General features: G+C 56.4%; 3 protein-coding genes and 1 long non-coding RNA gene across 5 annotated transcripts; all 4 read left to right on the top strand.

Annotated features, from left to right (window-relative positions):
* The first annotated feature begins 1760 nt into the window (after nt 1-1760).
* Nucleotides 1761-4668, top strand: APOE (apolipoprotein E). The gene is made up of 4 exons (XM_070402434.1): nt 1761-1847; nt 2803-2862; nt 3305-3482; nt 3818-4668. Exons 2-4 carry the CDS (start codon nt 2820-2822, stop codon nt 4527-4529), a joined length of 933 nt encoding a protein of 310 aa, XP_070258535.1. The 5' UTR covers nt 1761-1847; nt 2803-2819; the 3' UTR covers nt 4530-4668.
* A 4168-nt stretch (nt 4669-8836) lies between these two features.
* On the top strand, nt 8837-10927 carry LOC138999465 (uncharacterized). Its single transcript, XR_011469391.1, has 3 exons — nt 8837-8849; nt 8971-9047; nt 10716-10927. It is a non-coding gene; the product is annotated as an uncharacterized lncRNA (long non-coding RNA).
* A 5164-nt stretch (nt 10928-16091) lies between these two features.
* On the top strand, nt 16092-17772 carry APOC4 (apolipoprotein C4). 2 transcript variants are annotated; one of them, XM_070401807.1, is made up of 3 exons: nt 16092-16209; nt 17225-17375; nt 17567-17772. In XM_070401807.1, the coding sequence occupies exons 1-3, from the start codon at nt 16134-16136 to the stop codon at nt 17730-17732; spliced, it is 393 nt and encodes a 130-aa protein (XP_070257908.1). In that variant the 5' UTR covers nt 16092-16133; the 3' UTR covers nt 17733-17772. The 2 variants fall into 2 exon arrangements, with proteins under 2 accessions (XP_070257908.1, XP_070257907.1); XM_070401806.1 differs by lacking the exon at nt 16092-16209 and adding an exon at nt 16303-16639.
* Nucleotides 17773-18261: 489 nt separating this feature from the next.
* Nucleotides 18262-20678, top strand: APOC2 (apolipoprotein C2). Its single transcript, XM_070401572.1, has 4 exons — nt 18262-18335; nt 19295-19370; nt 19535-19691; nt 20431-20678. The coding sequence occupies exons 2-4, from the start codon at nt 19316-19318 to the stop codon at nt 20519-20521; spliced, it is 303 nt and encodes a 100-aa protein (XP_070257673.1). The 5' UTR covers nt 18262-18335; nt 19295-19315; the 3' UTR covers nt 20522-20678.
* The last annotated feature ends 1562 nt before the right edge of the window (nt 20679-22240 follow it).

Here is a 22240-nt window from a genome sequence, read left to right as displayed (position 1 = left end):
AGAGGGAAGGGCCTGGCCCAGGATCACAGCCTCCCTGGGACATCACCGGCCTCTCCAGGAGGGTGTGGGCTTGTGGTCACTGGCTCCAGCTTGGTCTGGCCAGAGAGGCTGCAGGGGACTTTGTGTCTTCGGAGGTGAAGCAACAGGAATGGTACTGTCAGTGCAGAGGCGGGGGGCTGCGAGCTGGGACTCTGGGGGCTTTCCAGATTCCAAAAAGGGCAGGGGATGTTAGGATTTCTGTCTGCTAGGGAGGGCAGAGGTTTCCTGGAGAATACAGACACCTGGAAACAATTCAGAATCACTATCTGACAAAGAACAAAAGATAAATTACACTTAAAAATTGTAAATCCTTTTTTGCTTTAAAGGACACCATCAAGAAAGACAAAACAACCCATACAACGGGAGGAACATTTGCAAATCTAATATATGATAAGGATGATGACGGAAAAAATAAAGTTAACTGGGAGAAAGGCCTGAGTTTAGTTAGGATTGGGCGGGGGGGGGGGGGGGGGGTCACCTGTGTCTCAGGTGTCTGATGCTGGGAGGAGAGATCAGTTGGCCCGCCTGGGGCTCAGGTAATCACCCCTGACTCCCTAAGGGAACTGAGAACCCTGTCTGCCACCCATACATACCCAGGGCTTGGGAGGAGGCTGCTGAGCAGAAATGAACCCTTATTGCCTGGAAAGCTACAACACCCATTTCCTGTCCACATCTGGCCTGACACTGAGGCCCCCTTCCTGGGACCAGGGGTTTGGCCTCCCCTGACCCCACCGGATCCAATTCCAGTTCTCCCTGTGTGGCCTCGCCATCTGTCTTAACCTCGTGAAATAACAGCTGCTAAGAGGTTCATGTTGGAGCTTTTGCAGCAGTTAGGTCTGAGATAAGACACTGTGTGAGGTTCTCAGTACTTCACACAGTACAGCAGATTCTCAGCGTTTTGGTCATTTCCTTACATTGATGAGATGCTGTAGGAGCTTAACTCGTTTATATCCCTTAGCCCCTGGGAAAGTGCGCTTCGTTAAACATTTTACCGCAGTTCCAAGGACCATCTATTGATGAGGTTACATGAGCACTTACGCAGCTTCTTGCATCACTGAACGATGGTGTAAGTGCAGTTGTTTCCCCCGTTACGTGGACCAGAAACTGGATGTTCAGACAGGCTTGGTCATATGCCCAAGGTCGCACAGCTGGCAAGGGACAGCCCGGTTCAGGCTGGGCATTGGGTTCCAGGGTCTCCAGTCCTAACTGGGCAGCATGAAAGCTCCAGGCCTGTGGAGGCACAACGTTTGGGCAGCTGGAATCCACAGTGCTGGTGCTGGACTGAATTTCCTCATCTGTGCCCAAGGTCACAGCCAGCAAGGGAGTGAGGACTAAGACCCAGGTTCCATTCTCAAAGCTTAGGCTTCCAGCAGCCATCACACTCCCCCACCCTCCCGTCTCATTTCTGCCACCAGTTCTCTTCTCCCAAGCCCCCAGCCCCCTCCTTCCTCTGACCCAGGATTTCCTGTCCCCAGCCCCCTCCCCAAATTTGATTCATCAGTGGCTGCCTGCTCCTTCCCCTTCCATGCCCAGCCCCACAGAATTGAGGAGGGCGCCTGAGTTTCTGGGTGAGATGTCACCTCCCCTCCTGGGGGCTGGGGGCATCACAGAGCCTCCAAGCCCCACCTCCTTCCCCCTGCTCGCTGTGTGAAGGGGGAGAACAGCCCACCTCGTGACCAGGGGCTGGCCCAGCTGCCCTAGCCCTGGAGGAGTGGGCGGGGCAGGGGAGCCCTATAATTGGAGGAGTCCGGGATCCCTGAGTCCTACTCAGCCAGAGCGGAGGCGAAAGACCGGTTGCTCAGGAGTCGGTGAGAAGCAAGCAGAATTGGGGGCACAGAGACCAGCTCAGGGCCTCTGGGGGGGGGGGGGGACAAGCTGGGGAGGAGGAGGTGACGGTCCTATGTCTGAGTCAGAAAAAGCAGAATCTGGGGATAACTCTGGAAGCGGGGGCCGGGGTGGGGGGAGCTGGACTTTGGGGGGGGGGGGCACAGGGGCATCCCAAATCAGCCAGAAGGGCTAGAAGGTGGGGTAGGGGGAGCATCGACCTGTGGAAAACCAGATGAGCCATTGAAAGAGCCCACAAAGTCCTGGCTGGTTTGGCTCGGTGGATAGAGGTTGGCCTGTGGACCAAAGGGTCCCGGGTTCGATTCCGGTCAAGGGTACATGCCCGGGTTGCGGGTTCAGACCCCAGTGAGGAGCGTACAGGAGGCAGCCGATCCATGATTCTCTCATCAAGGATGTTTCTGTCTCTCTCTCTCCCCCTTCCTCTCTGAAATAAAGACAAAAAACCACAAATTTATTGAGCACCTACTGGGTGTCCCCTTCATCCTCAGACTTCCACTCAGGGTGGTGGCAGGGTAGCTAGAGCATTGACCGAAGGAGACTTTTAACTGATTAAATTAGCTAATATGTGGAAGAATGGCACTTGGGTTGAAGATGGAGCTTAGAATGTGAAGGTAGAGCCAGGAATGCAAGACTGGAATTTAGAATGCCCAGTTGGGCTCACAGGGAGCTCGGGGAGGAGGGGTGAATGGAATTTGAACCCTGGGGGAGGAGGATGGAATTTTGGCCGGAGTCGACCCGGAGGATGAGGAGATAGGAGAAGACAATAAGGAGGTTAGACAATAGTACACGTTTGTGATGGGATTAGGAAGATGCAGGTCTGGGGCTAAGTGAGGCCTTAAAGTCCAAGACCCAGTGGGTGGGGCTCTAAGTGGGAGGGGCCCCCACTGGCTATTGATTGACGGTTTCTCCCTCCCCCAGACTGACCGGCGCTAAAGATGAAGGTTCTGTGGGCTGCGTTGGTGGTCACACTCCTGGCAGGTATGGGGCGGTGCTTGCTCAGGTTCCCTGCCCCTGCCCCTCCCATCACCGGTTCCCCCTGACCCCTTCTATCCCTGTGCCCCTTCTGCTGGTCTCTCTCTTGAGAGGAGGCCCAAGTCTGAGCCCTCTTCTGACATTCACTGGCTCTGAGCGGCTGTGACTCTCTCAGGGCCTCGCTGTTCCCATTCTTGGGAGTTCAAACAGTTTCCAATGCATTGTTGTCAGGCAGATAGTGAGGGCTACACCAATGCCCATCACCCCCGCGTGGGGCACACACCACAGACACTCAGTGAATGCCTGTCCAGTGAGGAACCAGACTGGCCGTCCTTCCCCCCCTCCCTGCCCATCAGTGCTCTAAAAAGCACAAGAGCATTTGTGAAGCACCTACTGTGTGCTCAAAGAGGGCAGGAGACCTTGACGGCCATGCACGTGTTCCACGCAGGATGCCAGGCCCATGTGGAGGAGGAGGTGAAGCTGGCACCGGAGCCAGAATGGTGGCAGGTCAGCCAGCCCTGGCAGCAGGCGCTGGGCCGCTTCTGGGACTACCTGCAGTGGGTGCAGACGATGTCTAACAAGGTGCAGGAGGAACTGCTCAGCAACCAGGTCACCAAGGAACTGTCGTGAGTGTCCCCGCCCTGGCGCCTGGCCCCTGGCCCTCCTGGTGGGCAGTTCCTGTCTGGAACTCTTCAGGGCTCTGTTCATTTCTTGCTTCCTCTTGCCATTTTGAATTCTTGGCTTGACCTCTGATTCCTCCTCAGCTCTTCCTGTCCCTGGCATGTTCCGTTCTGTCTCCCAACATCTTTCTAGCCCATCTGCTCCTGGCTGTCTGGGTCCCCTCCTCTTGGCCTCTCCCTCTTTTGGGTCTCTCTGTCTCTGTCCCCTTCTTGCCCCCTCCACCCCCATCTTTCCCTTTTTTCTCTCCACACACACCTCCTCCCGCCCCCTCCGCCTTCAGGAAGCTGATGGAGGAGACCATGGGGGAGGTGAAGACCTACAAGGAGGAGCTGGAGGCGCAGCTGGGCCCCATGACCCAGGATACGCGTGACCGCCTGTCCAAGGAGCTGCAGGCAGCGCAGGCCCGACTGCGGTCGGACATGGAGGACGTGCGCTCCCGCCTGACCCAGTACCGCAACGATGTGCAGACCATGATGGGCCAGAACTCCGAGGACGTGCGGGCCCGCCTGGCCTCCCAGCTGCGCAAGCTGCGCAAACGGCTGCTCCGCGACGCCGAGGACCTGCAGAAGCGCCTGGCTGTCTACCGAGTCGGGGCCCGCGAGGGCGCGGAGCGCGGCGTCGGCGTCCTCCGCGATCACTTCTTGCCGCTGATGGAGAAGGGCCGCGCGGGCGCCATCAACGCCAGCCAGCCGCTGCGGGAGCGGGCGGAGGCCTGGAGCGAGCGGATGCGCGGAAAGCTGGAGTCGATGGGCAGCCGGGCCCGCGACCGCCTCGATGACATGCGCGACCAGATGGAGGAGTTGCAGGCCAAGATGGAGGAGCAGGCCAACCAGATGCGCCGGCAGGCGGAGGCCTTCCAGGCCCGCCTCAAGGGCTGGTTCGTGCCCCTGGTGCAAGACATGCAACGCCAGTGGGCCGGGCTGGTGGAGAAGATGCAGTCGGCCTTGGGCGCCAGCCCCGCCCCCACCGCGGTGCCCAGCGAGAATCAATGAGTGCTGGCCACGCCTGGTGGACCCCACTCCGGCCACCTCCGTGCCCCTCCCCTCTCCCAGCCTGCAGGGGCCCTGTCCCTGCCCCCACGGCCCCCCTGGGGGGCCCTGGCTTAATAAAGGTTCAGCAAACTTCACAGCAGCTGCAGGGCATCCGAGTGGTTTCTTACAGCCCCAGCCTCCCTTTCTCCTGCCCCACACGGTCCTGTCCCCTCTGAATGCGTGTCCGTCTCTTTGTCTCCTCTCCTGCCTCTGTCTCGGCTTCCTCCCGTCCCTCTCTGGGGTTTTCACCTTTCAGTCTCTGCCTCTTCCCATTCTGTCCCTGAGACATGGTTCTGGAACAAACCGTCCCCTGGGGTCCATCCTGCGGTTACTGCCAGGGGCGGAAGCAGCCTCTGAGCCTGGGTGGCCCAGCTTCGTCACACCCGCTTCGTAGCGCTGTCGGACGCAGAAGGCCTGAAACCACCCACGATGACGCCATTTTACTCCCTCATCATTCTCCCCTTTCTCCACCCAGCTTATCTGGTCCTGCGTCCCGGCCCCTCCTGGCCTCTGAGTGCTGAGAGCCTTCATTTTCCGGCTTCCTGTTTTCCCCCCCCTCCTCTCTCTTTCCTCTCCCTACCTCCAGTTTCTCTTGCCCAGGCCAGCTTCCCCCCTTCTCCCCCCACATCTTCCCCCCCAGGCGCTGTCCTCTCCCCATTCTGTTTCACTCGAGCCCTCTGGGTTCACAAGTCCCCCCACTCTGAGCTGTGCTTCTCGTCCCCAGCCCTCACTCATTCCTTGCCTCCCGGTCGCTGGGTCCTGGCTGGAGAGAGAAGAGAGAGGAGCTCCGGGGAGGGTCCGCACAGCCCCTGGAATCCGGGGCCCGAGGTTGAGTTGGAGCCTCGAGTGCTCTCCTGTCCACCCTCGGAGCAGAGTTCCCACCACAAGGACCAGGCCAGGGCTTGAGCTTGTGTTTGCAGGGGGCCTGCATGTCACTCACCCAGAGCTGATTGAGGAGGGGAAGGGTCAGTGGGCTGGAAGGCAGGGGGCCTCCTCCCAGCCAAGCCTGGAGCTGGGCCAAACCCTCTCAGAGCCTCAGTTTCCCCAGATGGCAGTCTCCCATCTGCGGAGACCAATTCTGAGTTCTCATGCATGAAAACACCTGAGCAGGGCGGGGTCCCGACTCACTGCAGCCCCAGGCAGTTCTAAGAGGTGGGATAGCCCCGCTGGTGTGGTTCAGTGAGTGTCCACCCAGGAACCAAGAGGTCGTGAACCAATTCCTGATCAGGGCGGGCTCCATTGCTGGTGGGGGGCGGCCAATATGTTTCTGTCTCTATCCCTCTCCCTTCCTCTCTAAGATCAATAAAAACCGCCCTAGCTGGTTTGGCTCAGTGGATAGAGCTTTGGCCTTCGGACTGAAGGGTCCCGGGTTCGATTCCTGTCAACAGCATATGTCTAGGTTGTGGGCTCAATCCCCAGTAGGGGGTGTGCAGGAGGCAGCCAATCAATGATTCTCATTGATGTTTCTATCTCTCCCTTCCTCTCTGAAATCAATAAAAAAATATATTTTTTAAAAAAATCAATGAAAACATATTTTTTTTAAAAAGAGGTGGGCCCTAACTGGTTTGGCTCAGTGGATAAAGCGTCGGCCTGCGGACTGAAAGGTCCCAGGTTCGATTCCGGTCAAGGGCATGTACCTTGGTTTCAGGCACATCCCCAGTGGGAGGTGTGCAGGAGGCAGCTGATCGATGTTTCTCTCTCATTGTTGTTTCTAACTCTCTATCTCTCTCTCCCTTCCTCTCTGTAAAAAGTCAATAAAATAAATATTTTTTTAAAAAAAAGAGGTGGGACAAGGGCTGGGAAGGAGCTTTGGGGAACAAGCCTGGCAGGGGGTGCTGCGGGCACTGTGGGCAGAGGCCGACCCCAGCAGGGATCTGGAGAGACAGCCTGCAGTCGGGAAGGGGGGAGATGAGCACCCCCACATTTGCCCCTCACTGCGCCTTTGAATGTTCTTAGCCGGTCCTCCGTTTCCCCACCTGTAACCGAATATCCCTGTAGTTGAGGTGAGGATGAGACTGAACATGCAAAGTTGTTCTACTCTCCTGGGGCCAGACACGGAGGGGGCAGGCCTTTGGGTGGGTGTCTGGGGAACGCTGGCTCACGAGGAAAGCAGGTGCCCAGGAAGACAGCTCGGCTCGGGGCTGACAGAGGCTGGAAGCTGCTGAGCTGGCCGGAGGGGTGTTGCAATCTTGCCAGGATCCGGTCTCTGTGTCCCTTTCACAACCAGCCCCCTCACCCCCAGGCTGACACGTGGTTGTGGGGGCACAAGGCCAGCCAACCTAGAGTCTGGGGCCCGGGGCCACCCTCCCCTGAGCTGCCAGGGGTCACTGACGGTCAGAGGCAGCTGAGAAGAAGGGAAGAAGCACTGGACTTCAGCCCCGGGGGACAGATGTAGAGCTGGGGGGGGAGGAGGGAGGAGAGGCGGCGGGGCTTGGTGCCAGGAGGGGCCTGTGAGGCTGAAGAAGAGCAGTGGAGTGTTTCCAGGGGCCCCTGGGAGGCCTGGAGGTGGTGTGGCAATGCAAGGGCGTGGCGCCTGGCGGGATGATGGGGGCCCTGGGAGCCTTGCAGAGGGGGCTGCTTGGTTTAGACAGGCTGAAAAGACCCCGGCCCCAAAGGGGGGTTGGGGACTGTGAAGTTAAGACCCCAGGGAGGCCCTAGCCGGTTTGGCTCAGTGGACAGAACGTCAGCCTGCGGGCTGAAGGGTCCCGGGTTCGATTCCAGTCAAGGGCACATGCCTGGGTTGTGGGCTAGATCCCCAGTGTGGGGCGTGCAGGAGGCTGCCAATCCAAGATTCTCTCTCATCACTGATGTTTCTCTCTCTCTCCCTCTCCCTTACTCTCTGAAATCAATAAAAAAAAAAAAAAAGGACCCCAGGGAGGCCTGAAATATGTCAGATGGGAAGCTTGAAGAGCTAGAGCAGTGGTTCCCAATGTGAGGCACACGCCCCACACGGGGGCAATTTGATTTAGGGGGGCAATTCGAGAATGAGTTATTAACAGTGAATTTTTTGCATTTCTTATGGTTCTAGGGGCCTCATATACAGTATATAAATATGTATTGTGACATATTTATGCATTTCAGTTCTTTATTGTATGTTTTGAAACTTTATTTGCTATTTTTTCACCTCCCTTCATATTATTATTATTATTATCATTTAAAACAATTTCTTAGTGATTTCTTCCTCAGGCCTTCAACTATCCTTTCGTTCTTTTATTTTTCTCTTTCATGGATGCCATGTTCTTTGGAAGCTTGTTTAGACCAAGTTACTGGCCTTTTAGGCTTCCTCCACGTGGATAGGAGTTCACTTTTTGAATAATAAGAATTATATGTCACGGGGGGGGGGGCAATCAGGATTTTAGAGATGCTTAGGTGGGGCATGGCCAACAAAAGGTTGGGAACCACCGGGCTAGTGTGAATGGAGGGGGCATGGGTGGACCCCACAGACATAGAGCAAGAGTTGTTAGAGCCCTAGCTGGTTTGGCTCAGTGGATAGAGCGTCGGCCTGCAGACTGAAGGGTCCCAGGTTCGATTCCGGTCAAGGGCATGTACCTGGGTTGCAGGCACATCCCCAGTGGGGATGTGTTTCTAACTCTCTATCCCTCTCCCTTCCTCTCTGTAAAAAATCAATAAAATATATATATATTTTTTTAAATATATTTTATTGATTTTTTACAGAGAGGAAGGGAGAGAGATAGAGAGTTAGAAACATCGATGAGAGAGAAACATCGATCAGCTGCCTCCTGCACATCTCCTACTGGGGATGTGCCCGCAACCCAGGTACATGCCCTTGACCGGAATCGAACCTGGGACCCTTCAGTCCGCAGGCCGACGCTCTATCCACTGAGCCAAACCGGTTTCGGCAATAAAATATATTTTTAAAAAAAGAGTTGTTAGAGCTAAAGAGGCTAAGAAGAGGGAGGGGATGGGAGAGGTGGCCTGGGACACCATGTGAGTGGGGTGACTAAGTAACCGTTCCGGAGAGACCCCCGGACGCTGGGAGACTGTGAAGCAGGAGGAGAGGGGCAGGAAGCCCGCGGAGGCCCCCGCACTCAGGGAGATTTGGAGGGAAGGGTAATGAGCAGCGGGAGGCTTTGGGCCAAGGGACTTGCCTGTGTCCCACCTGGCGCCCATCCCCACCAGCCGGGATGTAAGAGGGAAAGGTGTTTGGCTCAGGCACCAGGGGAGGCGCAGGGGGAGGGAACCTGCCCCGCCCCCTCCCGGGACCATAAAGGCCAGGCCAGCCTGCGACCTGCTACCCCTGCTGTCCAGCAACTGATTCAGGTTGGTGCTCGGTGCCCCAGAGGGACCCTCCACACACCAAGAGCACAAGGAAAAGGTTGGGGGGAACCTCGGGGGAGGGGGAGGGGCGCCACGGATCACCCCACCCCACCTGTCCCTCCAGAGTGCCCTCCGGCCCAGCCATGAAGCTCATCCTGTCGCTCTCAGTCTTGGCGGTGGCTCTGTTGATGGTTTTGGAAGGTAAAAGGGGGTGGGATGGGAGAATCTGGGGCTCGGGATTGGGGAGCATGAAGCTGCCGTGGGCCTGGGATCCAGGCGAAGAGGACCCTTGAGAGCTCGGGGGCCCCTCCTGGGCCCTGGTTCCCCTATTGCCCACTGGTCACCCCACTACCACCCGGCCAGCAGGGGGGGTGTGGTCCTCTCAGCAGGTGACAATCCTCCGCAGCTTGAACACCACCTGGGCCCTCCAGGACCCTCCCCTCCCATCCTAACACCATGATCCCCAAGAACCACATCCAAGGGTCTCCTTTTCCACCCCGGGAAGCTCATCCGAAGGGCTCCCAGGACTGAAGTTGTTGCGCTCCTGCTCCTCTTCTGGGCAGGCCCAGCTCCGGCCCAGGCCGACTCAGGCATCACGGAGGACCAGAAGGAACTTGGGAGCGTCGTGAAGGAAACGGTCCAGAAAGCCTTTGAGCCCTGGTTAGGACCCTTCCCAGGGTGTGGGAGGACGGAGGGGGGAAGGATGGGGGGTATGGATTAACACACTGAGAAAACCGACAGAATCCCTGTGGTCACACAGCTGGATCTCAGGGCGCTCAGGCTTGGGGGACAGGCTCCCTGACTCTCCCATCCAGCCACACTGGAGAGAGGGTGCTGGGTGGTGGTGAAGGATCCAAGCTTGGGGGTTGGACAGATCTGGGTCCATAGGCTAGCAAAGACTCGCTACTCCCTGTGTGAGCATGAGCCTCAGTTTCCTCATCTGCAAAATGGATGGTTCTGAGGGGACCCTTGCATAGCGCCTGGCACATTGTAAATGCTCAACACAGCGATGAACCGGGATTGCTCCTTTTGGTGAGAATCATTTATTCATGAGCAAATATTTATTGAGCATCTGCTAAGTGCCAGGAGCTCGTCCAGTGGGGGGAATAATAGCGTCCCAGCCCACAGGGCTCTGACCTTCTGGGGGCAGGGTGAGGGTTGGGGAACACACTAAACCAGTGAATTCCCAGAATCCCCGCAGACAAAGCCGAGCATTGAGAAGTAAACAGGGTGTGTGTAAACAATCAAGGACTGGGGAGGGGATTTTGCAGATGCGGTGACTGGGTCTTTTCTGAAGAGATAACACTTTAAATTGAGGTCTAGCCCTGGTTGGGTAGCTCAGTTGGTAGAACGTCTCCCGGGTACGCCATGGTTGGGGGTTCGGTCCCAGGTCAGGACACATAACCGGTTTGGCTCAGTGGATAGAGCCTCGGCCTTTCGGACTGAAAGGTCCCAGGTTTGATTCCGGTCAAGGGCATGTACTCTGGTTGCGGGCACATCCCCAGAAGGAGGTATGCAGGAGGCGACTGATTGATGTTTCTCTCTCATCGATGTTTCTGACTCTCTATCCCTCTCCCTTCCTCTCTGTAAAAAGTCAGTAAAATATATATTTTTTTAAAAAAAGAGAGATGGCAGGCCGTGAAAGCTAAGCCACGGCAAAATGTTCTGACTTTAAGGAGCTCTGGTGCATCTGGGAAACTGAGGCACAGAAATTGGGCCACTCAGCCCAGGGCTCTTCCTCATCCCACAGGGGCAGGGGCGGGGGACCCCTCAGCGGGATTTGGGCATCTCAGGAGAGACAAGACACCGTGACACTCCCCCTCTCCCACTCTCCTCCATCCCCCACCCCACCCCGGTCTCTCCCTACAGGACCTGGATGTTGAATAAATTTGTTCAAGCAAAGGAGTCAATAGAAAGGATATTCTCCTGAACACCAGGAGGGCTGCCCCTTTCTTCTGTGGCTGCGCCCCTGGAGGGGGCTCTAACATTTCCCGCACCCCAGCCCCCTGTGCGGAGGACTTCCTCCATTATGCCCCACATTCCCTCCCACCACCACCACCAATAAAAATCCTATAGAGAAATCTGAGTGTTTCTTTTCTCTGGGGCAGGGCTTTGGGGCAGGGTGGGGGTTGCGCCTTTGAAAAAGAGAACTTGCCCTAACCGGTTTGGCTCAGTGGATAGAGCCTCGGCCTGCGGACTGAAGGGTCCCAGGTTCGATTCCAGTCAAGGGCACATGCCTGGGTTGTGGGCTAGATCCCCAGTGTGGGGCGTGCAGGAGGCAGCCAATCCATGATTCCCTCTCATCATTGATGTTTCTCTCTCTCTCCCTCTCCCTTACTCTCTGAAATCAATAAAATAAAATAAAAAGACCCCAGGGAGGCCTGAAATATGTCAGATGCGAAGCTTGAAGGGCTAGGGCAGTGGTTCCCAATGTGGAGCACACGCCCCACACGGGGGCAATTTGATTTAGGGGGCAATTCGAGAATGAGTTATTAACAGTGAATTTTTTGCATTTCTTATGGTTCTAGGGGCCTCATATACAGTGTATAAATATGTATTGTGACATATTTATGCATTTCAGTTCTCTATTGTATGTTTTGAAACTTTATTTGCTATTTTTTCACCTCCCTTCATATTATTATTATTATTATCATTTAAAACAATTTCTTAGTGATTTCTTCCTCAGGCCTTCAACTATCCTTTCGTTTATTTTTCTCTTTCATGGATGCCATGTTCTTTGGAAGCTTGTTTAGACCAAGTTAGTGGCCTTTTAGGCTTCCTCCACGTGGATAGGAGTTCACTTTTTGAATAATAAGAATTATATGTCACGGGGGGGGGGGGGGCAATCAGGATTTTAGAGATGCTTAGGTGGGGCATGGCCAACAAAAGGTTGGGAACCACCGGGCTAGTGTGAACGAAGGGGGCATGGGTGGACCCCACAGACATAGAGCAAGAGTTGTTAGAGCCCTAGCTGGTTTGGCTCAGTGGATAGAGCGTCGGCCTGCGGACTGAAGGGTCCCAGGTTCGATTCCAGTCAAGGGCATGTACCTGGGTTGCGGGCACATCTCCAGTAGGAGGTGTGCAAGAGGCAGCTGGTCGATGTTTCTAACTCTCTATCCCTCTCCCTTCCTCTCTGTAAAAAATCAATAAAATATATTTTTTTAAAAAAATAAAAAGAGAACTGAAAGGTATTGCACATTCCCTGTGCCAAGGGCTTTGGACTTTGTGATCTCAAGAGAATCTGCACACGAACCTTGGGAGCTGGGCCCTATGGCTCCCAGGAGGACTCTGAAGTCCCGAGAGGTGAAGTCCCTTGTGCAAGGTCACACAGCCAGGAAGTGGAGACCTGGACGGCACCCCAGCCTGGGGCATACAGCTCTTCCTGGGTGGGCTGCCCAAGATAAGGACCTGGGGTGGGTCGTCACCATGCACACAGTAGGTGTTTATTACACTTTCCGTGGGTAATGAAGGGGGACCTGGAAGAGAGCAAGGGTAGGACCTGGGCTAGGGCCCTGAAAGAGACCCACCCCATCTCCACCCTCCAAGTCTCAGGGTTGATGTCCCCTCCTCCAGGAAGTCCTCCTTCACCCCCTGGCTGAGTCAAACCCCTATATCCCAACCCTGCCCAGTCTGGTTGTCACTGTCTGGTGATGGCTGTCTCCCCCACTGGACTGTGAGCCCCCAGAGGACAGGGGCGAGGCTGTTCGTCACCACCATGTCCCCAGGATAGGGCATAGTGCAGGGGCTCCATAATATTTGGTGAGTGGGGATAAGGACACATATGTAATAACTTAATCAATAAAAAATGTAAAAAAATTAAATAATGCCGGAACCGGTTTGGCTCAGTGGATGGAGCGTCGGCCTGCGGACTGAAGGGTCCCGGGTTCAATTCCGGTCAAGGTGAAGTACCTGGGTTGCGGGCACATCCCCAGTGGGAGATGTGCAGGAGGCAGCTGGTCGATGTTTCTTTCTCATCGATGTTTCTAACTCTCTGTCCCTCTCCCTTCCTCTCTGTAAAAAATCAATAAAATATATTTTTAAAAAAAATTAAATAATAATAATATTTGGTGAAACAAACGTGCTAAATCTGGAAAAACAAAACAAACAATAAGCATTAAATTTTTACAAAACCCCTCTAGGTAGACTCTCGCCAACCCTGCTGTACAGAGGAAGAAGCCGAGTGAGACACATTCGGTTAAAGTCACTGCGTGATGCCACAGCCCAGGTGGGGGTCCCAGGGCCGCATTCCCCCTCAGTCCATCTTCCTCTTCCCCCAGTCACCCCGCCACGCCCCTCATTAGATAATAACCAGATGAGGCATTGCGCTATGGTTGGCCAGTGGGTTTAAGAGTACATTCTGAACAACATAAACTGATGAACAAAAATAAATCCAGAGAAGCATCGAACAGACCGTCCAACCTCAGAGGGAAGGCAGGGGAGGATGGGAGGGGTGGTAAGAGATCAACCAAAGGACTTGTATGCGTGCACATAGACCTAACCCATGGACACAGACAGTAGAGAGTGAGGGCATGTGCTGGGGGGTGGGGGTGGCTGGGGAGAGGTCAATGGGGGGAAAAGGAGATATATGTAATACTTTAAACAATAAAGAATTTAATTTTTTTAAAAGAGTATATTTTGTACTCCTTTAATTGAACAAGTACTAATTTTTAAAAAAATATATATTTTATTGATTTTTTACAGAGAGGAAGGGAGAGGAATAGAGAGTTAGAAACATCGATGAGAAAGACACATCCATCAGCTGCCTCCTGCACACCTCCTACTGGGGATGTGCCCGCAACCAAGGTACATGCCCTTGACCGGAATCGAACCCGGGACCCTTCAGTCCGCAGGCCGACGCTCTATCCACTGAGCCAAACCGGTTGGGCAAGTACTAATTTTTACTTGGCCATTTCTCTAGCAGTTTAGAGCCAATCAATTTCTTTTCATCTTCTTTTTTAAAAATCCTCACCCAAGGACATGCTTAGAGAGAGAAGAGAGAGAGAGAGAGAGAGAAAGAGAGAGAGAGCTGTGGGAGGAGGGGGTGAGTGGGGATAAGGACACATATTGGACCTTTGGTACATGGGGACAACACACCAACCAACTGAGCCACACGGGCCAAGGCTCACTGCTTTTGAATAGAGCCTCAAACTTGGGGCTCTGAGGAGGGGGTGAATGAGGCAACGTGTTGGGGTAGCTGGGGTCTCAACTGTGACACCCCCTCTCCCACAGGGTCCCCCCAGCTGTCCAGGGCTTTGTGGGAGAGAAATATCAATCTGTTGCCTCCCACACATACCCTGACAGAGGATCGAACCTGCAACCTTTGGTACATGGGGACAACACACCAACCAACTGAGCCACACGGGCCAGGGCTCACTGCTTTTGAATAGAGCCTCAAACTTGGGGCCGACACACACTCTGGGGTCTGCAGGCCTGCCTACCGCTTGCAAATCACAACCCCCACACCTTCCTCACTCCCTCTCTGCCCCCAACACGCCCCCTCCTGCGTGGTTGTTTTTGAGCTGCCTCTGAGGTCCACCCTGAACGACCTTCAGCCTGTTCCTGGCCCGAGGTGGGCAAACATTGCAAGAAGCAAACAGCAAACAGTCTAGATGACCTTGGAGCTGGGGCAGGGGTCAGAGACCTCCAGGCAGGCCCACCCCCAGCCTGCTCCCACCTCCCTATTGGCCTCTGGGATTCAGGCGGGGAGGTGGGGCAGCGGTTGCTCTGGCTTGGTGAGGTAGCGGGAGGTGTCCGGGTGAGGAGCTGTGCGTGGGTAAGTGGCCTTCCCCGCACTCCCACCCCGGCAGTCTCAGCTTCCTCATCTGCGAAATGGGAATGATACAGAGGCCCCCTTCCTAGGGCCGTTGTGAGTTCAGTCAGCGAGTTAATGCGCTAAAGCCCTGCCCAAGGGCCTGGTGCTCCGGGAAACACAAGCTTCGTAAACAACAGCTGACAGGGCCCCAGCATCTTTGTGGCGTACCTGGCACGGGGCCCTCGGCGCTGTGCGTGAACAATCTCCCTGGGTGGGTGGTCCGTGACTCCCTGTGCTGGTGTTCAGGCTGGGCCCCAGCTGGGGTTGCCAGATTTCCTCCTACAAGTACAGGACGTCCCGTGAGACCTGAATAAACAACAGATCATTTTTAGTATAATTCCCAAATGCTGAATGGGACATACTTACACTGGAAGTAAAATGCGTCATTTATCTGAAATGCCCACATCACCGGGAGTCCTGCATTTTATCTGGCAACCCTAGTCCGAGGACTTCTTTTTAAAAATAATTTTCTCATATATATATATATATATATATATATATGCATAATCCATCGACACAGACAATAGGGTGGTGAAGGCCTGGGGTAGAGGATGGGGGCAGGCTAGAGGGGTCAATGCGGAGGGGGGCATATGTAATACTTTCAACAATAAAGATTTTGAAAAAACAAAAACATAACATAATTTTCTGTTTTATGTTGTCTTTGTTTTGAGAGAGAGAGAGAAACATCAATATGTTGTTCCACTTATTTATATTCATTGGTTGAAGCTTGTATGTGCCCTGACCTGGGATCGAACCCACAACCTTGGAGTATCAGTATGACGCGCTAATCAACTGAGCTACCCGGCCTGGGCAAAATAGGCTCATTTTCTTTCTGTCTAGCGTTGGGCACCAACCTGATGCCGACAACCTCCTACTACACGCATCTGGAGCCTTCCCTCCCGGGCCTCACCCAGCCTTCACACGGACTCTGCATGGCAGGTGCTCATTACCACCCCCATTTTACAGATGAAAACACTGAGGCCCAGAGAAGGGGATGTATTTGCCCAGGCCACGTGGTGAGGGTGTGTCTGGCCCTATAACCAAGAGATGTTAGAGAAGAAAGAAAAAATCGTACACAGCTCTGATCTATGACCACATTCATCGCCAGGCTCTGTGTTAGCACCTTTCCTTGTATCATCTCCTTGAGTTAATGTCCTGCCTGAAGCATGGATTGTGGGCCCATTTTACAGAGCAGGAAACTGAGGCCAGAACTGGTGACTGGCCAGGGTTTGAACCTGGTTCAGCACAGGAAGCCAAGGAATGTTCTGCCTTCCCCTCTCTTGCCAAGAGCTGGGAAGGCAGGCAGGAGGGAGGCCAGCGGGGGCGGGCGTAGCCTTTGATGGTCACTGCCATGTAGGTCCCTCTCTCTGAAGGCCCTGCCAAGGGGCGTGGGAGGCCGGGGGAGGGCTGTGCGCGGTGCAGCCTCCCCTCCCCCAGCCCGGATCGCTGAGCACAGAGAGACAGAGCCCCCAGAAATGCTGCTCCCTGGACTCAGGCCCCGGGCCCTGGCCGCCCTCGGCCTCTGCACTGTGGTCCTGGCCTGTGTTGTGGGTGAGAAGTTGTGGGTGGGGGGCTGTGGGGACCCCGCAGCGGGGGGGGGGGGGGGGGGATAAGTGTGACTGTGACGTGCAATGCAGTTTGTAGACATGCGTGCACTTGGCGAGTATGTGTCAGCGGCAGTTGTGTGTGAAGTGTGTGTGTGGGGTTGGAACACAGGACAGTGGTCATGCATGTGTGTGTAAGCATGAATGTGCAGTCCTGGTGAATGTGTGTGCCTACAGGCGCACGTGTGTCTTTGTGGGGTCTTTATGCAAAAGCTTGAGTGTGTCCACGTGTGAGGGCGTGTGTGAGCACCGGAGCGAGTCCACCTGGGTGTGCTCGTGCATGTACAGTTTTAACACGTATACAGCGCCTCAGTGTGCAAGGCACCGGCGCGAGTGCCTGACACGAGTTCATTCTGAATCCCACGGTAGCCCGGGAGGTAGGTCCTGTCATCAGCCCGTGCCACAGAAAGGGAAACTGAGTCTGGAAGAGGGTCAGTCATTGGCCGAGGGCACACCGCCCGTCACATGGGTGCCTCTGTACATGCATGTACATGTGCAGCTGTGTGGTGGCTGCTCTGTGAGTGAGGCTTTGCCGGGTGCAAGGGAGGGCAGCGCCCACCAGGACAGCACAGCCTTGCCGGCTCCATCCCCGGGGGCACCAGCCTCCTGTGTCCTGGGGGGAGTTCGGTGTGGGGGTCACGGGAGAACGGAGGGGCAGCAAGATCCGTGGTGAAGGAGGCGCCAGGACAGACACCGGGGTCAGAGAGGTGGGGTGACGGGCGAGGGAGAGAACCACAGGCAGACAGAGGGGTGATGGAGGGGCTGCGGGCACAGAGGGGGAAGGGAGATGACCAATGGCTGACGGAGGGCAACTGGCGAGAGAGCGGGACATATAAGGGGTGAAGGCCAGCGGACTGGCAAAGGGCTGCCCATGGGCCACCAGGAATGACAGTGACAGTGGGCAGGGAGGGAGCAGGGTTCTGGGATCCCAGCCTAGCCAAGGTGCCCCCTGTCACCCCCAGAATGCCAGCGAGGAGTGCATGCAGGCACCCCGAGCCCCCCGACCCCCCCGCCCGGTCTGGCAAGTAGTTCCTGGAACCTGGTGCGTGAGAAGGTGAAGGGGCTGGTGGAGCCACTGGTGACAAAGACCAGAGACACGTGGCAGTGGTTCCAGTGAGTAAACACAAGAGGGGCTGGGGGCCTGGACTCCTGGGTCTGAGGGAGGAGGGGCTGGGGGCCTGGACCCCTGGGTCTGCGGGAGGAGGGCTGGGGGCCTGGACCCCTGGGTGTAAGGGAGGAGGGGGTGAATGAGGCAACGTGTTGGGGTAGCTGGGGTCTCAACTGTGACACCCCCTCTCCCACAGGGTCCCCCCAGCCGTCCAGGGCTTTGTGCAGACCTACTATGAGGACCACCTAAAGGACCTGGGTCCCCGCGCCCAGGCCTGGCTCCGAAGCTCCAAGGACAACCTCCTGAACAAGGCCCACAACCTGTGCCCCCAACTTCTCTGTGGGGAGAGGGACCGGGATTAAAGTGTTCACAGCCTCCACAATAAAGACATTCTTGTCTGTGTCCCTGTCCCAGTCTGTTCTCCATGAGGCCAGAGATGAGCCCACTCCAAGCACCCCCCCCAGTTAATGAGGAAGTGACCCCCCAAAAGGGGGGCGGAGCGGGGGGAGGCCTAGGGGAGGGAGTCAGGGGGGTGCCCACCCTCAGTCCTCAGACCCGCTTCGGGCTGGTGTGGGGTGGAGACTTCCGGCTCCTCCGTTTGGGGTGGAGGGTGGAAGCTGGAGAGGAGGTGGGTTCGCAGGTCCCCACAGACACCCCTCATTCAGAGCTCTGCCTCCACGTCCCACGCGATGAAGACCCCAGATCCCACTCCTGGGGGGGGTCGCCCAAGGCCCCCAACCCCTCCACAGCCCCCACGCGGCCTGCCACTCTCAGGGGTAGAATTTTCAGATGGGGGCCTTGACCTCAGGGGATGTGACTGCCCTCGTGGCCCGACCCCACCCCCTCGGTGGCTCTGTTGGCCTGGACTTTGGCCTAGGCAGCTGGGTGGAAGGGAGGCGGATCCCAGGAGCTATAAAGCCTTTCTCTGCCCTTGGGAGCTGGTGAGGAGCTCCCGCCAGAGTCTGGTAAGAGAGGGACCGAAATGGGGGTGGTGGTCAGCGGGGAGGGAGCAAAGATTGTTCAAAAGTCAGGAGGGCCCTACCCGGTTTGGCTCACTGGATAGAGCGTCCGTCCTCCGACTGAAGGGTCCCGGGTTCGATTCCAGTCAAGGGCACATACCCCGGTTGCAGGCTGGATTCCTGGCCCTGGTCGGGGCGCATGCAGGAGGCAACCAATCGATGTGTCTCTCTCACATCGATGTTTCTCTCTCTCTGTGTCTCTCCCCCTCCCTTCCATTCTCTCTAAAAATCAATGGAAAAATATCCTCGGGTGAGGATTAACCAAAAAAATAAAGTCAGGGTGTTAGATTCCTGGGTTAGAAACACGGAATTTAGAATTGTGGAAGGTTGGTCCAGGCGGGTCCCCCTCCGGGCCAGCTCTCCACCTCTTCACAGCGACACAGGCTGAGGGAGCGAAGGGGGGCGGGGGACAGGGCGGCAGGCAAAGCTCATCCAAACGGTGGTCCTTAGCTGAGCTGGTCCTTAGCTGAGCCGCGGCCCAAGGCCCTGCAGGCTGGGTCTGCGCACGAATGCCACCCTCAGCGCAGCCTTCCCCCCAGAGCACGTATCTCCAGGGAACACACCGTATTTTCCTCATTCAATACCTGTTCATTGCATTCTCTCTCCTGTCCGCTTCCTAAGGGCTGGACCCTCTCTGTGCTCACGGCCAGGTCCAGAGCTGTGCCTGACACGTGATAGATGCTCAAGAAATGCTTCTTGAGTGAATGAGTGGGTGTGAGAATTACGATGTTAAAATCAGGAGTAGAGTCACAGGATGTTAGACAGGGAGGCACAAGCCAACCCACGAGGAGCTTGACTAGGGTCGGGGGGGGGGGGGTGTCAGGGGAAGGGAGAGGGAGCCCCCCTTTGAGGGCGGGGACCCCAGGAATAGATGCCTCCAGTGGCCTGCCCCACCCCCTCCTCAGCGTTCCAGCTCTCCTGACGCCATGGGCACCCGATACTTCCTGGCTCTGTTTCTCATCCTCCTGGTATTGGGATTTGGTGAGTGTGGTCGGCAGGGGAGGCGGGTCTGTGGGAGGGGGATGTGCCCTAAGCATCTTCCCATCACAGTTCTAGTCTGGCCTTGGTCCTGCCCCCTCTCCTTCCCTGCCCACTCGCCCCCTGCTGCAGGCCCATCAGCTCTCCTAACCCACTCTCCCCTGCAGAGGTCCAGGGGGCCCCTACGCCCCAGCAAGATGAGGCCGCCAGCGCCACGCTGTTCTCCCAGATGCAGGAATCACTTCTTGGTTACTGGGATACAGCCAAAACCACCGCCCAGGACCTGTACAGGAAGACCTACCTGCCCTCCGTGGATATGATCTGGTACCGCCCCCCGCACGCCCCCCCCCCCCCCGCCCCCGCCCCGACACCAGGAGTCCCAGCCCCGGCCCCTCCTCCCTCAGACTCAGGGCTCTCGTTCAAACCTAGGCTCTTTCAAGGCCCAAGTATCTCAGTCCCCAGTCCCCAACCCCATCAGAACCTGAGAGTCTGAGATCCCAGCCCTGTCCTACCTAGGATTCCAGGAGCTTGGGTTGCAGGCACCTCTACACCAAGGACATGTGATTCTGGCCCCCAAGCCCCTCCTCCCTCAGACCCAGGAGTCCAGGCCCCCAGCCCCTCCTCCCTCAGACCCAGGAGTCCAGGCCCCCAGCCCCTCCTCCCTCACACCCAGGAGTCCAGGCCCCCAGCCCCTCCTCCCTCACACCCAGGAGTCCAGGCCCCCAGCCCCTCCTCCCTCAGACCCAGGAGTCCAGGCCCCCAGCCCCTCCTCCCTCAGACCCAGGAGTCCAGGCCCCCAGCCCCTCCTCCCTCACACCCAGGAGTCCAGGCCCCCAGCCCCTCCTCCCTCACACCCAGGAGTCCAGGCCCCCAGCCCCTCCTCCCTCACACCCAGGAGTCCAGGCCCCCAGCCCCTCCTCCCTCACACCCAGGAGTCCAGGCCCCCAGCCCTCCTCCCTTCTCAGACCCAGGAGTCCAGGCCCCCAGTCCCCTCCCTTCTCAGACCCAGGAGTCCAGGCCCCCAGTCCCCTCCCTTCTCAGACCCTCTGCCCTTTCTCTACAGCGACACGTACAACAAAAACACGGCAGCTGTGACCACTTACGCAAAGATTTTTACTGACCAGGTCCTTTCTATGCTGAACGGAGAACAGTAACAGCTGGGCCCCAATCACAGGAGAGGGCATCCTCCAGACCCCAGCAACCCCTCGGCTCCCTGACCACCCCCACCCTCCCACTTCCCAGCAGCTCTCAGCATCCTGCTCTCAACTTTAGCCTGATTTCTTATCAATAAAAAGAAAAAAGCCAAGCGTATTCTCTTTGATGTGGTTGCTTTTCTGAGACCTCAGGGACCAAGATGAAGGGACTCTTTCAGTCCAGCCAACACTTACGGAGTGCCTGTGAAACACAGGCAGCCCTAACCGGGTTCGAGGGAATAAAGAGGTAAATAATAACAATAAACGATCAGAACAACAGACTTAGAGACTGCCCTTCACTGAGGCCCTTCTCATCTGTAAAATGAAAGGGCGAAGGCTACGCCCTCCACCTTCCCCCCGGGTAAGGGCTACGTCCTCTGCTAGCCACACCCAGGAACGGGACATCGACTTGTGCCTGGCCAATCGGCAAAGCACAGTCCTTTCTCCTCCCTTACTCCAACCCCCCCCCTATATAACCGGTCTCGGGGAGGGGTTCTCTCTCTCTTGGCCACTTGGCTAGCCGATGTGTCGGTGAGTCTGGTGGATGGAGAGCCCAAGCTAGCTTGAATACAGATTCTTATGCTTTTACATCGAATTGGCTCCCTGATGTGGTTTCTTGGGAATCTTGTAATCTGGGCACAACATTTGGGGGCTCGTCCGGGATTCCCAAGACCATGTAGGGACTCCCCCAATTCGTAGAATCTGCATGGCCGCGGTAAGTGTCTGTGTATTGTGTTTGTCTGTTCTGTGTGCTTTATCTGTTCTGTGTGAGCTCACTTCTGAAATCTGTATTCGCCCACATTGACCGTGGACGCACAAGGGGGTCAAAGGGCGGGAGGAGTCGGGGGACGCCTCGATCCTCCATCTGTATCTGTAGGGGTGTAATTTTGCTTCCGAAAAGTCGGGAGGTCTGTAGAAACCCCAATCTGAGACGAGGTGGGTAGTTCCCGCCGGTTTGGCGTAAGCCATCGTCTGTCTCTTCCATGGAAGTGGAAGGCTGTTCTTTGGGGCCCTGTTTGTCTGTCTGTGTTTTTGTTTACTATGGACTTAGTGGACGGATGTTATGGGACGGGACGGACTCAGACTGCTCCTTTGGGTATTGTGATTGATCAGTTCAAGGAGATTGCGGGAGGCTTTAGAGCTCCCTCAGAAATTGGGAAGTTGTTAGGAATTGGATGGATTATTTAAACTCTGAATGAATGTCTGATGAAAGCATGTGAGTTTAAAGGCAGGGAATCATTGTGCCTCGGGCCGCAGGAAAGGAAAGATGCGCCTGGATGCGGAGGCTGAAGCCGGCGCGCGGCTGCCCCGGAGCCCGGCCGCGCCGCGAGCCCAGGCGGCTAGGCTGCGGCAGCGGCCCTGGGGGCTCCGCCTCCGGCCCGGTCGGTGGCGGGTGCTGGGAGAGACCCCGAGGCCACGGTTTTTCCCATTTGGGAGCTTCCTCGCCCTGCACGCGGCCAACGGTCGAAAGGGTTGGGGTCGCGGGGCCCGTCGCAGCGATGGGGTCCCCTTCCCCGCCCCGGTCCTGCCGGGGTTGTGGCTCGCGCCGAGGCCGAGTCGGGCGCGGGGTCGCGCCCCGGGGATGAGACGGGAGAGGCGGCGGCGGCGGCGGCCTGCGTTGGCCGGCGTTGGCCCCGGGCTTATGGCGAATGAGTGGAGCCAGGTGGAGCGCGGGGGGGC

The sequence above is a fragment of the Myotis yumanensis genome, unplaced genomic scaffold (assembly GCF_028538775.1).
Source record: "Myotis yumanensis isolate MYYU_CA2020_CCGP unplaced genomic scaffold, mMyoYum1.0.hap1 SCAF_23, whole genome shotgun sequence".
NCBI classification, from domain to species: Eukaryota; Metazoa; Chordata; class Mammalia; order Chiroptera; family Vespertilionidae; genus Myotis; species Myotis yumanensis.
The sequence above is the reverse complement of the archived record's forward strand: the minus strand, read 5'-3'. Positions and strand labels throughout refer to the sequence as shown.

What these genes read in the sequence shown, in the direction of transcription:
- APOE (XM_070402434.1), top strand. Translation starts at nt 2,820, where the DNA reads ATGAAGGTTCTGTGGGCTGCGTTGGTGGTCACACTCCTGGCAG. An exon ending in GGTGGTCACACTCCTGGCAG is followed by an intron (nt 2,863 to 3,304) that starts GTATGGGGCGGT and finishes TGTTCCACGCAG; the next exon opens with GATGCCAGGCCCATGTGGAG. An exon ending in CAGGTCACCAAGGAACTGTC is followed by an intron (nt 3,483 to 3,817) that starts GTGAGTGTCCCC and finishes CTCCGCCTTCAG; the next exon opens with GAAGCTGATGGAGGAGACCA.
- APOC2 (XM_070401572.1), top strand. Translation starts at nt 19,316, where the DNA reads ATGGGCACCCGATACTTCCTGGCTCTGTTTCTCATCCTCCTGGTATTG. An exon ending in CCTCCTGGTATTGGGATTTG is followed by an intron (nt 19,371 to 19,534) that starts GTGAGTGTGGTC and finishes TCTCCCCTGCAG; the next exon opens with AGGTCCAGGGGGCCCCTACG. An exon ending in CCCTCCGTGGATATGATCTG is followed by an intron (nt 19,692 to 20,430) that starts GTACCGCCCCCC and finishes CTTTCTCTACAG; the next exon opens with CGACACGTACAACAAAAACA.
- APOC4 (XM_070401806.1), top strand. Translation starts at nt 16,324, where the DNA reads ATGTGTCAGCGGCAGTTGTGTGTGAAGTGTGTGTGTGGGGTTGGAACA. An exon ending in ATCCCACGGTAGCCCGGGAG is followed by an intron (nt 16,640 to 17,224) that starts GTAGGTCCTGTC and finishes TGTCACCCCCAG; the next exon opens with AATGCCAGCGAGGAGTGCAT. An exon ending in GACACGTGGCAGTGGTTCCA is followed by an intron (nt 17,376 to 17,566) that starts GTGAGTAAACAC and finishes CCTCTCCCACAG; the next exon opens with GGTCCCCCCAGCCGTCCAGG.